This window comes from Sphaerodactylus townsendi, linkage group LG02, assembly GCF_021028975.2.
Source record: "Sphaerodactylus townsendi isolate TG3544 linkage group LG02, MPM_Stown_v2.3, whole genome shotgun sequence".
NCBI lineage: Eukaryota > Metazoa > Chordata > Lepidosauria > Squamata > Sphaerodactylidae > Sphaerodactylus > Sphaerodactylus townsendi.
The window spans coordinates 81,911,594-81,931,072 of NC_059426.1; the positions used below are offsets into that span (position 1 = coordinate 81,911,594).

The 19,479-nt window shown below is 41.3% G+C and overlaps 1 protein-coding gene across 3 annotated transcripts in view; it reads left to right on the plus strand.

Moving 5' to 3' along the window:
- Positions 1-5,816: 5,816 nt before the first annotated feature.
- Positions 5,817-19,479, plus strand: part of TSPAN32 (tetraspanin 32) — a 56,176-nt gene continuing 42,513 nt past the window's right edge. For all 3 annotated transcript variants that reach the window (XR_007243627.1, XM_048486014.1, XM_048486016.1), the window contains exons 1-3: positions 5,817-5,899; positions 7,594-7,708; positions 10,173-10,270. Coding sequence is in view for 2 of the 3 variants with exons in the window: in XM_048486014.1 (XP_048341971.1) it covers positions 5,831-5,899; positions 7,594-7,708; positions 10,173-10,270 (282 nt within the window). In the remaining variant the exon portion in view is untranslated. The remainder of the gene's footprint in view (positions 5,900-7,593; positions 7,709-10,172; positions 10,271-19,479) is intronic.

A 19,479-nucleotide genomic window follows, 5' to 3' on the forward strand; every position in this document is an offset into this window, starting at 1 on the left:
AATATTTCTTTGGTTTAAATCATCAACAATAATTCCTTCTGAGACACAAAACGCTGAACAAAGGCTCTTACAATGTTTCAATTCCAGTGTTCTTAGTTTACATGTTTTTAAAAACGCTTTGGAAAGCAATGCATTTAAACTTAAATACATATAAAATCATGACAATGCAGAAATTGCATGGAGACTCTAAAATTGATTTCTCATAACTCCCATTCATATAAAAGTGTGCTGTTTCATACTGATTTGCATCATTTTATGTTTCACTCAGCTCAACATTCTGGATAGCAGTTTTCTGCATAGAGTTGGCTTCCAAAAACAGCTACAGTGTCTGTTTGTCCTTGGTTTGGTTCGCATACTGTATTACTAAACAAACAGTTTTTAGGTCTGTGTTCTAAACTGGAATTTTTAGCTAAGCAGCAAAGGGCTTTTTAGTAAAATGTAATCTGATTTTGTCACTGATTCTGTCATTAAAGTATCAAGTTATAAGTCTCAATAGGGATAGTGAGGGTTGGTGTGTATGAAAACATTTTAAAAATACTAAAACAAGATGAGTAGCCATTTGGTAAAACTGAATGGAAAAAATTGGGAAAACTGAATGGAAATTTGGTAATTTCCATTTGGTAAAACTGAATGGAAAAAATTAGGAAAAGCCATTTCAGCTTTTTTTAAGGAAGGAAACCCCCCCCCCCCACCCACACACACGATAAAAACCAGACCATTTGGCAAAACCAAATAACCTGGTGTTTTAAAAGCCAAATAGGTTTTAGCTGTTTTTTACTTTTACAGCTGCCTTGTGTGTGGGAGGGTCAAGTTACCCAATTCCTGCAGGTAGCTCTTCCCTGCTGCCTGTAAAGCTGGTTCTGGCTTCACAGGTGGCAAAGAAACCAGGAGGACTGGGTGTGTGGGTCAGGATCCCCCATCCCTGTAGGCAACCCTCTCTCACCACTTGTGAAGCCAGTTCAAGCTTCACAAGCAACAAGGTGTCCACTCTGGGCTCTGCAACAGCTGTAGAGACCCAGAACCATGTCAGGCCCAGCAATGGTGGGACTGGGGGAAGGGAGGCGGCACAGAGCCAGGCCTTTGCTTAGCAAGCAAGTGGAGGAAGATAGGATTACCTCACAAGTCTTGCAGGACCCAACTTGTTCTTTTCTAAGTTTGCAATCCAGTCTTATTATATTGTTTGTTTGCATCTTATATTTTTCCTATTCCATGGAACTTAATGAGAAGAGTGAACTATAGGAAAAGTAAATGAACCGTTATACATTGTTAAGTTTCTTATATGGCTGCTCCCTAACTAAAAAAGAACTTCTGCAGCAGCTTGATTAGAAAAGCAAATGTAATATTTTAGTCTCTGAGCTCCTCTAGTGGACAAAGTGAATTTACATCTGGTTTGCCTTTTGTTGTTGTTGTTTTATTCTAAAATGTTTAGAAATGATGAAATGCAAGAGAAAATATGCTTTCCCTCCTCTTACATTCGGATGTAAGTTAGTTTCCTCTCTAAACAAAAAGTATTATCAAAAACAGTAGAATCTTTTAAATATCTTCTTTCTTATAACCTCACCCATTCACAGCCATCATATAATTTCTTTGCTACAAAGGAAATGAGCTTTTCAAATGTATAAGTAAAGTTTAAGCATTTTGTGTAATCAGATTTTCATTCTCACATTTTGGAAATTTAACATTAGTATTCATTTGCTATAAACATTTCATCTTAAGTGCCCACCGTGGCAAATCATCCCATACAACTGAGCTAAACTAATTTGTCATTAATGATTGTGACATGTAAAACTTTAGTTTTAACTGCCCTGAGGGGTTAAACTACATGCAATGCATCTTCTGTGATGTTGAAAGGAAAAATGGTCCCCACCATGAATATCTTAACATTTAAGTCCCAACCAGATTTATTCTTGATGTTTCCCCTTGTGTCATTTTTCTGTCAGAAATTGTCCCTCTTTAATTATTTTCTGTATTACAATGAGAAATATGGAGTTTACAGTAATGACTGGATTTTCTATGAGTATGGGAACTTTAAATACATTTCTACTTTTTATTTTTGCTGTCAGTTTTGGTCACAAAGAAAATCTCCAAAGCCCAAAACCCCAAAGAACCCCCGAAACCTAAAGAATTTAGAGGTGAGATAAGGTATATATAAGGGGGAAAGGTTTATTCTGTTGCAAAAATGAATAAAAATAATCTTTTACTAGATTCTGGAGGTTAGAAGCTTTTTACAGAAGTAAGATGTAGGCATTTATGCAAGTTCACAAGTTGTAAGAGGTGCATCATTGATATCTCACTGGGAAAGGTGCATTACTGCTGCCTCCTTGATGACATTGGTTTTTGTCCACAAAACGATAAACTGTACATTCTGTATTGTTATTCTTGTATTAAAAGATTCCTTGTCAGAGTTATGGCCCAAAAACAAAAGAACATTTGTCATTCAGTTTCTACTGATGTTCTATCAACCCTGCCATATTACAAGTTGCATCATCCCAATGATACAGTCCACATTTCAAGATTGACTTAGTTTCGAAATGTAAAACCACAACAAAAGTCTTTATTACATTTCAATCAACAAAGTATAACAAGATATATTTTTTCATACTTAAATAGCTGTTACGTTGCTGGTGAAAATAAATATCTTAGTGGCCTTTCTAAATGGCTTACATAGAAAAGTTCTAAAACGAACTGTGTTTATATAAGAAAACAGCATTCTGCTTTATATCCTCTAAATCAGCTTCAACTGTTGCCCTACCCTTCATACCCTGCCTTCTGAAAATATGGATTTTATATTTTCCTGCTGTATGTACTGGCAAAAGCCAGCAGCCATGTATTTATGTGTGAGTAGCAGAGGTCCAAACCAAGAGTAGACCAAAAGGGCAAAAAGGTCTGTTTGCAAGATTAAATCACTGAATGAGTTATTCCAGATAACTAAGGCTGGAAGTCTCATGGACTGTTTCTTGATTACCATACCCTGCCAAGGTTGTTGGATTACAAAGAATCTAGAATACACCTCATCACAAGGTTTTGCATTTCCTCTGTCTTTAGAAATCATCTCCTTAACAATCGATCCTTCCCTGATCCACTCAAAAGCCTCAGCCAAATTTAAATTTTATTTATTTATTTATTTATTAAACTTTTATACCGCCCCATTCCCGGAGGGACAGAGATTCTTAAGAGGTAACTCTGCATAAGCTATTTCAAAGCTCTCCTGTTATAATCAAGTAACAATTGGCTCTATTGTCCTGACACTTAGAAAAATAATAGATGAGCTACTGATCAGCTCAGCCCAGCGATCTCAGCATGGAAGCCCAGAAAATACAGGAAAACGAAACTGAAACTTATTTACTCCCACCCCTACCTGCGATAAGGGGTATAAACATACCGTTTGCCCCAAACTCAGTGCTCATTTTACTGGCCTGAACCTCTCTTGGTCAAGTTGGTTGTGAGAAACGATATTGTCCTTCACTTGGATTTCCATGCTGGCATAGGAATCCTTGCGTTCTTCCAGAACGTCTCAGCTGATCTTAGGTAACATATCCCAATCTATCATCCAAACCTACTTTCCACCCTTTTTACATCTCTTAGGAACTGTGTGTAAGCTTCTTCACGTCTCACTGTATGAATGTATTGCACCAAAAACTTATAAAAATATTTAAATTCAATTTGGTCTCTTTGTATTCTCTGCGGAACGTTTCAAAAGCCAATTCTGGTATAGCTGTCTAAAAGATCCCACCTAGCCTGCCTCTCGCACTGCCAAGCCAAGTTATTCCCCATTGCTGCTCTAAAAATATTCCATCTATTAAACTAGGTAACACAACACAGATAAACTGGTCAGTTTCCTATAGCAAGGAGAAATGTATCAGAGAATAAATACTTAATCTTTCTAGTACTATACTTTAATAAAACTTTATAATCTAAAAACTTAAACTCAAGTCTTGGCCCCTACATTATGTCAAGAAGAAATTTAAACTGAGTGTATATGTTTCCCATCCTTATAAAGCTTAGTCTATAGAGATTTAAAAAAAAAAAAAAAGGCCTCCCAAAGTGCCAGTTAACCCTTTGGGGAATCATGTTGTTTTGGCAACTTTTCCAGGTCTAAGCAAGTAAATACTATTATTTTCCCACGGCCAATATATCCTGGGATAAGGAAGTGAACCATCCTGACTTGGCCATGAATTCTGCATGGCTTCCGGGCCTAAATTGGGCCCACCCTGCGAGATTTGCCTGATCTCACGGCTTTCAAAAAACAATGAAATTGGCAGTTCTTTTGAGAAAGCCGGTGCTGATCCTGCTCCCATGCAAACTCTGCGGGAGATGAGTCAGATTATTTTTCCGGCTTCGCCACCGGCTCTCCCCGCCCCTTAGCTGCAGCCATCCAATCAAAATGTCAGAAAAATGGAATCTACGTAAACTATGTAAACATACGCAAACTACGTAGACAAGTTCATGTGGAAAATGAAAATAACTCCAAACGTTCATATGGAAAATGGAAATAACTCAGGGGCTCATGCATAATTCACTGGAGTTCTTACTCCCGGCCTGAACGCGGTGACAGGTAGCCGTGCAAAGGGAGAAACCAGGATAAAAACACCCTGGGATATATGATCCCGGGTCTATCCCAGGATATTTTGTCTGTGGGGAAAACGCCACAGTCAAGGCAGCTGACTATTACTTTGTAGGTTATGACTCAGAATGCTCTAATTGATTCTAATTGTTAGGAGATGGTTCACTATTGCCTTGGAGCTTGTAGTACATGAGGAGGGAGCAGTGAGGTAGGTATAGATTTTTTTATGGGATGGTTTCAGGGCATGAGGCCATGCCCCCACCCGCACCTGGGGGTGCGGCCACACCTCCCCAAGCCCCACCCCCAGCCTCAGTGCCTATAAAAGCAGCTCTCTGAGGCCAGGGATGCCACCCCACCGCCCACCGGCTGGGCTCCTAGCCAGCAGTCCCTCCTGCCTCCACTCTGGGCATAGGCATAGCTAGGGGAAAAGGAGTGGTGCAAATCTGAGTTTTGCACACACACACCCCAAAGGCGGCCGCTGTGATGCTGGAATCCACCCCCAAACAGCATCACTTTCAATGGTGTTTAAACTAAGGAGCCCACATTCTCCTTTTAAATTCACCTTAAAGGGGGAATCTGGGGTCCCTAGTTAAAACAACATTGAAAGTGAAGCTGTTTTGGGGTGGATTATCCCACACCCTGAAACAGCAGAGCTTTGGACATGCAATGTGTGGGTTGAACCTGGGAAAAAATCCCCCTTACCTATGTCCTTGGGAGGGAGAGATATTGGTATGAAAAAGAGTGTTTTGAGATTTAAAGAAACAGAGTGAGAACCAGTTTAATTAGTATAAGCTGATGGAAGCACTTTTCTCTGGCCCCAGTCCCTGCCCCTGTCCTCCCTCCATCCTTCTCTGCCCCTTCACTCTATGTACCAACTTCTTAAAAGATGCTAGAGGATACAGACAAACAATTTCCAGAGATTTTTTTTTATTTGTGACAGATGATACTTTTAATGCATATTATACCAAAGCTTTGGGTACTTTGTTAAGGAGAAAAGGTAGATAAAAGTTTTTCCCCAAAAATAAATAAATACACACATTAATGTTTCCTCTAGTGATTTTCACTGCTGAAAGAATGTTTTTTGCTGTGACTAAGAATCATTTGTGTCTTGCAAGTTATGGAGAATCATAAACATGACGTATAAGTACAAACCCTAAAAACAATGTTATGGGACTACATTTCCCAACATGCAGTGATGCAAGAATTAACTGAAAGTCAACCCTTCTCAGCAATCCGATTTCCAGTAAGCAGAGAGGAGAGGAAGGCATGGGTCAGAGATGCAGCTGGGTCCAGGCTACCAAGTGCCAGCTACTGGTGACCAGTCTCTTTGGCATGGTAATGAAATGGGGAGCTGTGCAGAAATTGTGTTGACTAAATAGGGTGCATGTGTTGTTAATATAGGTGTTAATTTAATTTTGTTAAAAATGTTTTAATTTAAGTCTTGCAAACACAGGAAACACAAGTTAAACGGCAGTCAGTCTTGGACTGTTATCACTACTTTGCAGCAGTGCCTTTTTTTCTGGGTGGTTTCACTATCTACCATTCTCAATATGCTAAGGGTAGCCTTGAGAATACCACTAGACTGATTTTGCTTAGGGAAAAAAATAGGTTTGAAAAGCTTACAGTCTTCATTACTTCTGAAATATGTTTCTGATATCTGTGAAGATATTGTTTTAGATAATTTGTTTATTGTTTTTTAAAACAAAAAACCCAAAATTTTCTCCTATAGGCATTTGCTTTGAATGGAAAACTGGACCATTCTATATATTCTTAATATCACTATAGTGATAGAAATTTGAGCATTTTGTGAAAAAGTACAAGATAAGATATAACTCAAGGATTTACCTTGATATGAGTAGAAATATACCTTTCCTTCTCCCAGTCCCAGGCTTTTTTGTGACATTGGTATGTGGTACTGAGTACCAGCCCCTTTTGGGGAGGCTCTTACAGGTTTGGGTGGGGGGAGGAGGAGAGAATTATAGGAAAGTAGTGGTGCCTTACATCTGAGTATTGGCAGTTTTTTGTTTACAAAAACAGCACTGCCTTATCTAAACAAAATTAATAGGCAGAAAGTTATGGGATTTTAAGACGAGTTAACCAACAATGGAATATAGATGTTTCTTTGATGCTACTCAAGCTGCTTTTTGCCCTGTGCTGGGAATAAGTCCCATTAGTGGTTCAATTCTGCTAGTTGGCATACATTCCCACATATAGTTCTGAGGGGTATTACAGCAGGGTGGATTGGGGGGGTGGGGGCTAGGTAAGTAGGCAAATATGGCAGGTCCAAAAACCTATAAAGTGTTTGATTTGGCTTAGATTGGTGTCAGTATAATGATTCAGCTGAGCTGTACTTGGGTGAAGATTGTATGAGGCAATTTATTAGAGCTGTTTTCTATTATTTTGTTAATCAGTTGGCTGAGAGACCTCCTATGGCCATTCCTCACCTTCACATGCAGTAGATCTATTACAACTGGTCAGACAGAAGCTCCATTTTTGGCTATTCTTTCAGGTCATGCAAATGGTAGCTTCCTTTGCTATGACCTATAATTTTTCTTAGAGGGCTTCCTGGTTCTCCAAGCGACTGTATTCAGGACTAGAATACTGGAGTATTTGTGTATGTTACATAATGGTCTCTCCATTGCATCTGTTCCAAAGCTTCATCTGTGATTACCATTAAAATAGCATAAAATAGGTCTGGAAAATACCCAGGTTACAACAACACAGGATTAGTTAGGGAGTACAGTAATAGTCCAGTCCTATTCAGGTTTATATATTTACCCAAAAGGAAGAATGAATGAATATAAGAAGATTCCCTGTTTTTTAAAAAAGTTTCTGCACAAAAGATTTTTTATTAGTCTCCATAACTGTCACTTGTATGTGAATTTAACATTCTCCCTTCATTTCTTGATGGTACAAGTGGGAAAGCACTAGCTTTCTTTCTGCTTAACAGATATTGAGAAGAAATGTATTTATTTCCAAATATTTGTGAGATTGCAGCCTAAAATTCTTGATTTCTATTCTCTCTTCAGCTGCTTGGGCTATCAGTAGCTATACTGACCACTATCACCTACTACGAGAAGCATTTTATTGTCATCAGTGAAGTCTTATTGGAAACAAACCCCATGAGAACTTTTCTCAATTTAGGTATGTGGAAAACAGTAAATCTCAAGTAGTGTTTCTTTTTCATACCCTAGTGCATTGTTTAAAATACCCTTTGGATGCTGGGGCAGGATATGTCTCTACTTTTTTACATTCTTGCTAATTTTCATTTGCTATTTAAATAGTTCTGTTTTTGAAACTACACTTTCATGTGGACATAGCAGGCTCCTGTATGCATGCTAAACCATGGCATACCAGACTATGGCACTCAGCATGCAGGGACAGTTCTCTTGCTGAGTGACTGAGGTAAGCCTCTAGATTCTGGCCGTGCTCCTGGAATGGTGATGGTAGACAGAACATAATTCACCTTGCTATCAGGCAGGCTCAAGGTACACTTCTGAGGCACTGACAGCATAACTGGGGCTTCACTTGCTCCAGAGGTGTCTGGCTAAGTACAGCCCTCAACTCTGTCCCTTGCTAGGCCCATTCAAAACTGATAATGGGCCCAGGCCAGATGGGAAATGTAGGCCCCATTTCAAACTGCTCATTAAGTATTTTTATTGGTTTCTCGTATCTGCAATTATTTATATTTTATCTGTATCAATCTTTTATTAATATTTTGTGCTTAAGGATTCCCCCTTTTCGCTCTTTACAACAGCAATATTCTTTGCCAAAGGGTATTTTTGTCTCTACCTGAGGGAACTGGACCCCTTAAAATTATAGGCCCGTACCAATTGGCCCATCTGGCGCCCTCCCCCCTCACTCTGGCCTGCCCCTTACTTTTGCTTACTGGCACAGCAACAATGCTACAGTTGCTGCTGTGGGGATTTTGGCATGCAGGTCAAAAAGCTTATCTATTTCTGCTTAAATGAAATATCTAGACATATGAACACACTATGAAATAGATCTTAGATGTTCTAAGTTTTATCTGTATTAGAGTTGGTGCTATCATAGTAGTTGAGAGCATGTATTATAATGCAGAAAGTTCCTGGCTGAAATGTCATTTTAGCCCAAACACACTAGGTAGCAGTGGCAAGTTTAGTTCTGTCTCAGTTCTGCATCTGCATTATGAGAGTAATGATACTGGCCTACTTTACAGGGCTGTTGTAAGAATAACTATGTTAATGTATGTGAGGAGCTTTGAACTCTCAGTACAACATGAATGGAAAGTATTATTAGCACCATTATTTTTAGCCCAGTAAGCTTCAGTCCCTTTTTAATTGACCAGCCTTTAAAGCTTTGACTGCTTAATCAGTGCAATCCAGTTTTCAGCCATGGATGTACATTTTAATTGGTAGAGCTGAGATTTATTCCAATTTATGAACCAATGTCCTTCCGACTCTATGAACCAATGTCCTCCAAAACATGCTATCATTAACAGACTTGCTCAGGTCTTGCAAACTGAGGGCCATGGCTTCCCTGATTGAATCCATTTCATGTTGGGTGCTCCTCTTTTCCTGCTGCCTTCAACTTTTCCTAGCATTATTATCTTTTCCAGTGAGTCTTGCCTTCTCATAATGTATGATGGCCTCAGGAATTAGAAATAATAAAGATGGTGTTCCCTTCTAATATGGATTGGTAATTTTGTAAAATATCATATCTCAGAAAAACCAACACAGTGACATTTTGGTGATATAAAGTGTACTTCAGTTGAATCATTTAAAAGGTAGAGAATTAATCCATTGAAATGAGTCAGTAATCACCACTACTGATTCCATAGAACAAAGGACCCTAAGTAAGGAAAAGTACATTTACAGACCTATCCACAAGTCTAGGCAGCCAGCTGTGGCCACTCTACTGCTTCCAAAGGAGCTTATCAGCAGCTCCTCCCCAGGCCACATCCCCGCTCACACACCCAGCTTGTCCCACTATGGTGGCAGGGGTGCTAGAACACTGGCACCACGTTCAGTGCCACATTCTGGGGGGCGGGAGGCTGTGGAAGCTGCATATTGGCAGAATTGCCCATCTGTTGTGGCAAGTGCCCTGTGGGGAAGAAACCTGCTGGAATGTTGCTTCCATGAGAGGATTTGGCCTCTCCCCTTTGAATGGGGCCCCTAGCCACAACCAGATCTGAACACTAAGGTAGGGCTTCTCATTTGGTAACTGTGCACCTTCCAATATATCCTGCAGTCATTATTGTTCGGGGCTCTCTGCTCATTTGCCATCACTCCACTTAAAACAATTTCATCAATAGCCTCACTATCTTCTCAAATTGTCACCTCAGTTAGGCACTGTTGAAGGTTAGGCCCTATCCTTTCTCAGATAGTTAGGGTGTTTTAGAAAAATTAACCTCCTTATATGCAGCTTGGACAGTGATGTTGGTGTCTGGAACATAATATAACTCAGAGATGCACAAAACACTGGTAGTAAAACAGACTGTTGCTCTGTAAGAGGAGTATTTCTGTAGGTTTGCTCTGTCCTAGGTAAGGGTAGAAGTGACAGTGGGATAGTCATCCAACTTCATGCCAATGCTTTGTGCACTTATTTGTATATTTGCTCCATTCCTCAGTTTTGTATGCTGGAATATGTCTGAGTAGCCTCCTCACCATTGCTGCTATACTGAGTGTCATTGGCACATGGAGAGACCTGGAGAGTGCCATGGCAGTGGTAAGTTGGCTTAACAATGAGTCTGAATTGGGGACTGGCAAACTGTCAGATTACGGGTTTGCGTTTGCTGTAGTTGTGCACAAAGAGGCATTTCAGCATTTTGCAATATGCCTGGGAAATACTTGTCAAATTTCCTCAATACTGCATACAAATAAAAGGCACATCACATGGTATATGCAATGAACAATCAAAATACTTTCATGTTTAATTGTACATATGTGCAGGTACTAGTCTTCATCTGATGAGTTATTCCATGTTAGAGTACACTCTCAGAATCCCATTATAATAATTATAAGTTGTAGAACATAGAGATGCATGCAGAGATACATTGCCCTGGGCAACTTATACTGTTAGTGAAAACAAACTGCTTCCTGTGGAAATATTACACATGAAAAATTAATTTATGCCTGTTATCGCATAAGAGTAACAAACTGGAAAGAGCCTCTCCTCTCTCTCACTAACCCAGATTCCTAAAACATAACCTTACCTATTAATACAAGCATGTATAGTCATAGAACAGGAAAAATAAAGGATGTTGTATATGGGAAACTGAGATAGTTTATTTCGCTGTGCATAGAAAGTGCTTTGCAGTAGATTACTAACCTTGTGGATCAAGGAGTTCATCACAGCTGCTTGGCTGGTTTCCAGCTCTACCTCCTCTTTCCTCATTCCTAGAAGTTATTTGGGTACTTTAGCATGTCTTTCTGTTCAGGGTTGTTGCAAGGGTGGGACAAAGGGGTTCTTGCCCCAGGCACCAGTTGCCTAGAGGCACCCTGGCTGCTACCCCACCAACCTCCCCCACTTCCGCCGCAAAACTAAAGGCTATGGTTGCTTTAAAACTAAGCTTAACTTACTCTTAGGTGAGATGTATTGCACCTGGGAGGAGACTGGGGGCAGGAACAGGCCAGAGAGGGCACACTTTCCTGGCCTTGTCCTAGCTCTCAGTCTCCTCCCAGCCAGCGCTTGCCTAGAAGTAAGTGAAGCTTAATGTTAAAGCAACCAGAGGCCTTTTTTTTCTTGGAGGGGTGGCAGGGGGAGTGAATGTGGGTCCCCCCTCCCGCCCCGCTGTCCCACTCATTGAAAAAAGTCTGTGATTGCTTTAAAATTAAGATTAATTTACTTCTAGGCAATTGCTTTGATTGTGTGTTCCTGCATTGCAGGGAGTTGGACTTGATAGCCCCTGGGCTCTCTTCCAACTCTGCTTCTATGATTCTTCAGGCAAGTAGTGGCAAGAAGATGACTGAGGGTGAGGAAAGGCCAGGGAAAGAGCATTGTCCCTAGCTTGTCCCCACCCCCAGTCCCTTCCTGGTTGCAGCCCTGCTTGCCTAAGAGTAAGTTAAGCTTAATTTTAAAGCAACCACAGGCTTAAAAAATTGTTCTGGAAGCAGTGGGGAGAACATAGGTGACATTTGCCTCCCTTTCTCTTTCCCCATTTCTCTCTATATCTGCACTTTCTTTCTCCCCTTTCTCTCTCTCCCCCCCTTCTCTCTCTCCTCTCCCATCTTTCTCTCTGGATGGAGGATATACTACTGAGTAGCAATGTGAGAACAAGATCTTGGGGTATGGGTGGACAGTAAATTAAATATGAGCCGTCAGTGTGATGTAGTGACAAAAAAGGCTAATGTGATATTGGGATGTATCAATAGGGGAGTAACATCCTGATCAGAGGAGGTTGGGGGCAAGTTTGAGACCTTCCCTGGGAGCCATTTTCTGTAGATATGCCTGTCGCTGTTTCATTAGCATCCACCACCGAAGATTTAAGCATGTTAAAATGCATATAAAACTCAACAAAATTGCCTTTGTATTTCTTACTTTCAGTCACTTTTACCTTTTATTTAGCTTTAATTTTCATTCTTATTTCCAGCTAAACTCTCAAATCAACTAAATAGTTGTGCTTCTTTATCTGCCCAAATCTAAATGTGTTTGAGTGAGATATGAGTCTTCTCAGTTACATTAGGTATCTGGGAAAAAGTTTGCTCTCCATTTTCACACACCCTTAGACCTTGATAAGAGTTTGCCGGTATAGCTGCTGACTGATGCCCACAAATGGCAGGGCGCAGATGCCTGTGCTGGTAAAGAGATTCTATGAGCAGGGTATGGGGCCATCGTATCTGCTGGACTGCCTCTCCCAGTATGTTCCCTGAAGAACACTATAATGTATTTTAATATGTAACTTATTGAGATTTTGTATGTAAATTATTTTAATCTGTAATTTATTGAGATTTTGCTGTCATTGGGACATGCTTTACTGACAGGCCAGGTTGCTGGATCTGACAGATATCTTTTGAGTACTGAAATTGTCCCGTAAGGGGGGCAACCTACGAATTAAGCAAACAAATAAATCACTGGAACCCATGAACCCAACACAGCTCACGAGGAGTTTCCACCTCTCCACATGGCTATGTGTAGCATGGATCTATTGAAATGCACACTGCACAGCAAGGGAAGGTTCACGGTGCCTCCCAGCCAAGCAACCAATGGGTCACACCCAGGCCTGCCCTGTCACATCCTGCTGCAGTTGTGGGGCAGAGATGAGTGGAGCACACTGAGAGGGGGCTAGGTGGCAGGAGAGGCAACCCTCTGCCAGTGGTCAGACCATAGCAGCGGAAGAGAGATGGGGTGTTCTATGGAAAACCCAAGAGAGACCAACAGGTATGACTTTTTGTTCCTACAGTGACGTCTTCATTGTTTATTTTGCTTTATTCCTTCTTAAACAGTTCTGTAATGCCTTTCCATGTGCTTGCACACATATTAAAATAATAATAAAAACAATATGTAAAATGACTCAGAACAAAACTAGCAGCTGGGTAATCTTTTATCTCCTCCATACAGCCTCACTCAATTATTTTCAGCAGTGAGCAATGAGATCAATAGTCATTCAGTTCCCAAGTGCTTGGCTGAAAAATAACGTTGATAGAGCTTTCTAAGTCTTAAGCCGGAGTCTCCAAACTATAGCCCTCCAGATATTTGTGGAATATGATTCCCATCAGCCCCTGCCAGCCCCTGCCAGTTGACAGAGCTGATGAGAACAGTAGTCCATGAACATCTGGATGCCATAGTTTGGAGACCCCTGTCTTAAGCAGAAGGCATGCTGGCAAAACTCTGGCAATTCAGTCCAAAGCCTCAAGCCTGATCCCCCCACCCACCCACACACATTGTTTGAACATAATGCTACTTGCCAACCTTAATTGCAGGGGAACTAGTGGTCATATGGTCATTTAGGACTGGATTCAGGCATTGAACAGTGACTAGGTTTCTGTGAGCTTCTCTGGGAATGCAATCAGGAGGGAGGGTGAAGGTCTAAGCTGATATCCATGAAAGAGGCTTACTGGCAAACCCTGCTGCCACAGATGCCACTTGCTGAATGGCATTCTTGATTCTGGTTAGCAGCTGGCACTAGATTCAACCGAGCTGTTTCAGTTGCTGATCCCTAAAATTGGTTGGATCCTGTGGGACTTTCTGCTGGGTGTGGCAGTCTGATGTGCAATTTGTTTTCTATTGAGGAAAGTCATGATAATTTTTTTTCCTCCCATGTCCACAGATGTCCATCTTGTCCACAGATGGACAAGTTTGGGTAACTGCTTTGGTAAGCCAAAATTGCAGTCAAGCTACATTATAATTTGATTTTAGGAAACTGACTGCTACTGCTGGAAAGGTATTTATGTTTTTATTTTGTTTTGATAGTCATGAGACAATAGAACTGAAAAGGACAAGAATATTATTGAGTCCTGCTTCTTGTTTTGTAGCAAATAGCCCAATTGTAAAATATTAGTCTACAACAATGCGATTTTAATACAAGCAGAAACCAGTAAGAACACTGCCCATAGGATAGGTTAGTAGGCATGCCTGTAATAAAATTGGCTGTTGATGACTAAGGTTTAAATCACCTTTTCCCATATTGTTGATGCCTGGGGCACAGTGATAATTTTAGAGAACAAAATTAGAGGCACCCTAAATGGTTTAAAATAATTAATATATAAAAAATATGTATAATTCACAGTCAGTGCTCAGACCAAAGGACAAATCCTTCTTGCAACTGCAGTTAAATTTGCTTTTGGCATTTCCCGTTCCCTTTCCATTCCCTTTTACCAGATCAATTAGAGACTGAGGCTAGAATTATAGATGATTGCAGAATCATGAGCCGAAACCCTCTGCCAGACATGACTCTCTTTTTTAAAAATATCACATTAGAGAATCATTGGAATCACAATCAGGAAATCTTATTGAAAATTTCTGATTATCTTTGAACGTTTCCCTTGTGTCTGTACTTCAGTAAACATGTAGGAGTTTCTTCCAAATGACACTTCAAGAGTGTATGTGGGCGGGGTGGGGGATATCATCTGCAGTCTTCATGGATAGTGGAGAGCTGGGGGAGAATCTTCATTGGTGTGAGAGAGACAATTTCCTCCTAATTCAATTAATTATTATCTGAAAAATTATCATAATTCAGTGGAAACTTGCAGGAGTGGATCGGCCTAAGTAGAGAAATAAATTTAATCCCAAATGGGATTCAATTAGCATAATATGCACATCCTTATGTAGGGTCCTACTTTCGAGAAAATGATAATGCTTCAGGATTAAATCATATCTTTTGGCTGCTGTGCATCTTTTGTTAGGGGATTCAAGTACCTTCTTCTCATGTAACTCCATTTTGTATATTCATCCCTGGTTACCCATTCCTTGTTCTTCCCTCCCATAGGAATTTGATTATAAATTTTATAGGAACCATTATTTTACAAATGTTATTTGTTACAGCATGACAAGCACTCATTATCCTATATACATAAGTAAATGAGCTAAAAGCAGGCTCTTTTTTCAAAGAGAAAAATACAACTGAATTGCTGTACATGATTATTCTCCATTAGACCACTAGAGGACACTTTATCTTTTTAAAAAATCTGATCTTTTTTTCCTGCCCTCCGCTACCTCTAGTTTCTGCAGTTTGCAGTAGAATCTATTGGTTCCAGTGTTATACTTTGCTGAGGGAAACAGGAAATGTATCTGCATGAATGGAAAAAGATTACATATTAAATTTTAACACAGAAGTGTTAAACTTTTTTTGAAATTGCATTAATTAGGTCACTGAAATGGGAAAGATTTATGGAGCAATCCTAAGCAAGCCTCCTTGGAAGCAAGCCTCCTATGTTAATCAGTGGGGCTTACTTGTAAGTACACCAGTTAGTGCTGAAAGACTGGTAAGATCTCCTTACTCGTATGTACAGTAAGAGAAAGATTCTAGCCAAATTTAATGGGAACATAAATGATTTCTGAAAAATGAACAAACTTTGATGTATTGATATTATTATCAGCTTCCAACTGAATTAGAAAAAATATATTTAAATCAGGAATATCAGATTACTTCAGTTTGGTGCATTAAACATTTTAGCCATGGACCACCACCACCCCTTTTTCTGGCTAACAAGTCGCAGCAGACTCATGGGGATCTTATCAGTTTTTCAAGGCAAGAGATGTTCAGAAGCAGTTTGCCATTGTCTGACACTGCATAGTCACCTTGGTATTCCTTGGAGGTCTCCCATCCAATTACTGACCAGGGTCAACCCTGCTTAGCTTCTGAGACCTGATGAGATTGGGCAAGTGTGGACTATCCCGGTCAGGGCCAATCCTGCTTATTCAGAATCAAGTCCCACTGTGTCTGTAGGATGTAACTGCTATTTGCACAGATAAAATATTATATGGCCACTGTTTGCATTATACCCAAATTCAAAAATCCCCCCTGGCTAGGGTTGGAGATTCGGACAGTCTGAATCTGGATTTTGACCGAATCTGCACTGATTCAGACAGATTCGGACAAGCAGGTGCCGAATCTGAGCTGTCCGAATCCCATCAGATCCGAATCCATGAGATTCGGATCGCCAGCCGAATTGCTTGGGGTTTTTTTGTGTTTTTTTGCATTTTGGCCTGCAGGGAGCGCATTTTTAAACATATCGGCACCAAAATTTCAGGGTATCATTAGGGGACTGTTCTGATGATACCCCCCAACTTTGCTTCAGGGGGCAGTGGGAGATGAGCCCTACCCTTTTTGGGTCCCATAGAATTGAACCCCCTGAAGCAAAGTTCCCCAAACCTGGATGGTGTCATCCAGAGACTCTCCTGAAGATACCCTGAAAGTTTTGTGACCATACCTTCAGAAATGTGCACCTCACAGCCCTCTACCAGAAATTCCCTATTGACAGCAATACAGCTAAGTCACTGCAGTACAAAGAATCTTGGACAAATTTCTGGGGGTGCCTGCATGGGACGCATTTTTAGATGTATAGGCACCAAATTATCAGGGTATCATCAGGTGACTGTCCTGATGATACCCACCAAGCTTTGTGCAGTTTGGTTCAGGTATGGACCCTCAAAAGGGGTGCCCCTATCCCCCATTGTTTCCAATGGGAGCTGATAGGGGATGGGGGCTACACCTTTGACAGTCTCCTGATGATACCCTGAAATTGTGGTGCCAATATGTCAAAAAATGCGCCCCCTGAAATTTGTCCAAGATTCTTTGTTCTACATCTACACAATCCATTGCTGTCAATGGGAAATTTCTGGGGGTGCCTGCAGGGGGCACATTCTTAAGGCTAGCAGCACCAAACCTTCAGGGTATCATCTGGAGACTGTCCTGATGATGCCCCCCATGTTTGGTGAAGTTTGGCTCATGGGGGCCATAGTTATGGACTCCCAAAGGGGGTGCCCCATCCCCCATTGTTTCCAATGGGAGCTAATAGAAAATAGTGGCTACCACTTTGGGAGTCCATAACTTTGGCCCCCATGATCCAAACTTCATCAAACTTGGGGGGCATCATCAGGACAGTCTCCAAATGATACCCTGAAGGTTTGGTGCTGCTAGCTTTAAAATTCTAGTTTGTGTTTTTCACCCCTCCTCCACATGAAGCCTGCTGGAGTGAGTGAGTGGTGAAAAACACAAACCAGAATTTTTAAAGCTAGCAGCACCAAACTTTCAGGGTATCATCTGGAGACTCTCCTGATGATACTACCCAGGTTTGGTGAAGTTTGGATCAGGGGGGCCAAAGTTATGGACCCTCAAAGGTGTCGCCACATCTCCTATTAGCTCCCATTGGAAACAATGGCGGATGGGGCACCCCCTTTGAGGGTCCATAACTTTGGTCCCCCTGATCCAAACTTCACCAAACTTGGGGGTGTCATCAGGAGTGTCTCCAGGTGATACCCTGAAGATTTGGTGCTGCTAGCCTTAAGAATGCACCCCCTGCAGGCACCCCCAGAAATTCCCCATTGACAGCAATGGATTGTGTAAATGTAGAACAAAGAATCTTGGACAAATTTCAGGGGGTGCCTTCAGGGGGCACATTTTTGACATATTGGCACCAACATTTCAGGGTATCATCAGGAGACTGTCCTTATGCTACCCCCCATGTTTGGTGAAGTTTGGATCAGGGGGGCCAAAGTTATGGACCTTCAAAAGGGTAGCCCCAATCTCCTTAGTTCCCATTGGAAACAATGGGGATAGGGGCACCCCCTGCTGGCCGGAACGTGAAAAAACACCCAAAAATAAAAAACACCCAAAATTCCCGGATTTTCCCACAGATTCGGCCCAGTCCGAATCTGCAAGGTTCGGAATTCGGCCAATCCGAACCCATTGATCCGAATTTGGGCCGAATCCGAATTCGAACGAATCTGGCTGGTATTGACCAACCCTACCCCTGGCATTGGCTACTTTCTAAAAACAATTGGCAGATGCCAGGAAAGGTGCCAGTGGGTGCAATGGCATCTATGAGCCCAACATTGGGGGGGGGGGAGTGATTTAGCCAGATGCAAATTTTAATTTCAAACCATCCCTACAAGACTAACTTTGAATTTAAGACACCTTAATATTCTACAAACAGCAGCATGATTGATACTGTTCTTGTGAGACTTCAGTAAGCACAATTAGCTCACATTCTAGCCCATAGTCATGTACAGGTAAATCCCATTGATTTCAATGAGTCTAACAGCCCAGTCCAGTTCCCAGAGATGGCGCTGCCACTGCTCCACCTCCAGAAAGCTTCCAGGCAGCAAGGAAAGGCAGGTAGAAGGGGGGAAATCCCCAAGACCTGGAAACTGTCCAAATGGTTTAATGGAACTATGTCATTGAAAGGGTGGCATTACTCTGAGTCCCAGGCCATGGCATTTACGGGTGGAAGCTGACTGGTTCCATCCCTGGGAATACTACCCCCCACCACCAGCATTGGTGCAGATGCCAGCATGGTGGCCCAGACTTCCAAGTTTCACCGCTGTGAAGCTGAGGGGCAGCTTGGAGCTGGCATCTATGCCCCCTCTCCAACAGGAGTACCTCTTGCACCAGCAGAGGGGGCAAACATGTCAGCACAGCTCTCTTCCACTCCCTGTGAGCATTCAGGGTTCAATTGACTTAGAAGGATGTAACTCTGCTATGGATGGGACTGCTAGTTACATATTTCCCCAGGCAGGTTTTCAGGAACTTGTCACCTCACAATGATATAAAGTGTAATTTCAAGCTAGAAAGGAAGCACGCTGTTGAGAGGCCTGGATCTGAACCATGTTCTAAAGTATGTTAGCTTTTATATGTCTGTAGTGAGCAGGGGGTTATAAAAGGAAATGGTTTTTTTAAAAAAAATGGTCTTCCTACCTAGACTCTGAAGGGATAGTAAATTTTTAGAAATCAGCAACCATTCTCATTATTCAACATGCTTCTAGACAATTTGGAATCTTTTCAGCAGAATTATGCGGTATGAAAAGCCAGTTCTAGTTCAGTGATTAAAAATTAAAACCCACAGTGTCTGACTGCTGACAAAGTGCCTTCCTTGGCAGATGTTTAAAGCAAGCTGTGTTTGCTTTAGTGCTCCCAGAGGTGTAGTTGGCAGTGATGTGTCAGGTGTTGTTAATGGCATAGGAGCTTCCTTCAGCCTGCCTTACATTATACCTGAGAACTCTTTCTCAAGCTGCCTGCGTTCACATCAATTAAGCGCCCTCTTTGCCAATAAGAAAATCCATCTGCCTATGTGCTCAAAGTTGCAGTGTTGAAAATGTCATATGCAGAGATAGGTTTAAACTTGTTCTTTTTCTATGGATAGTTTGAGATTGATCTATCTGACCATGTGTGCTCAGGAGGTCACACATTTACTAAACAATGTGTGAATAATGCCCACATCCTACCAAGATCCAAATCACTTTGAGGAAGCCAAGTGTAAGAGAGACTGCTTCCACAT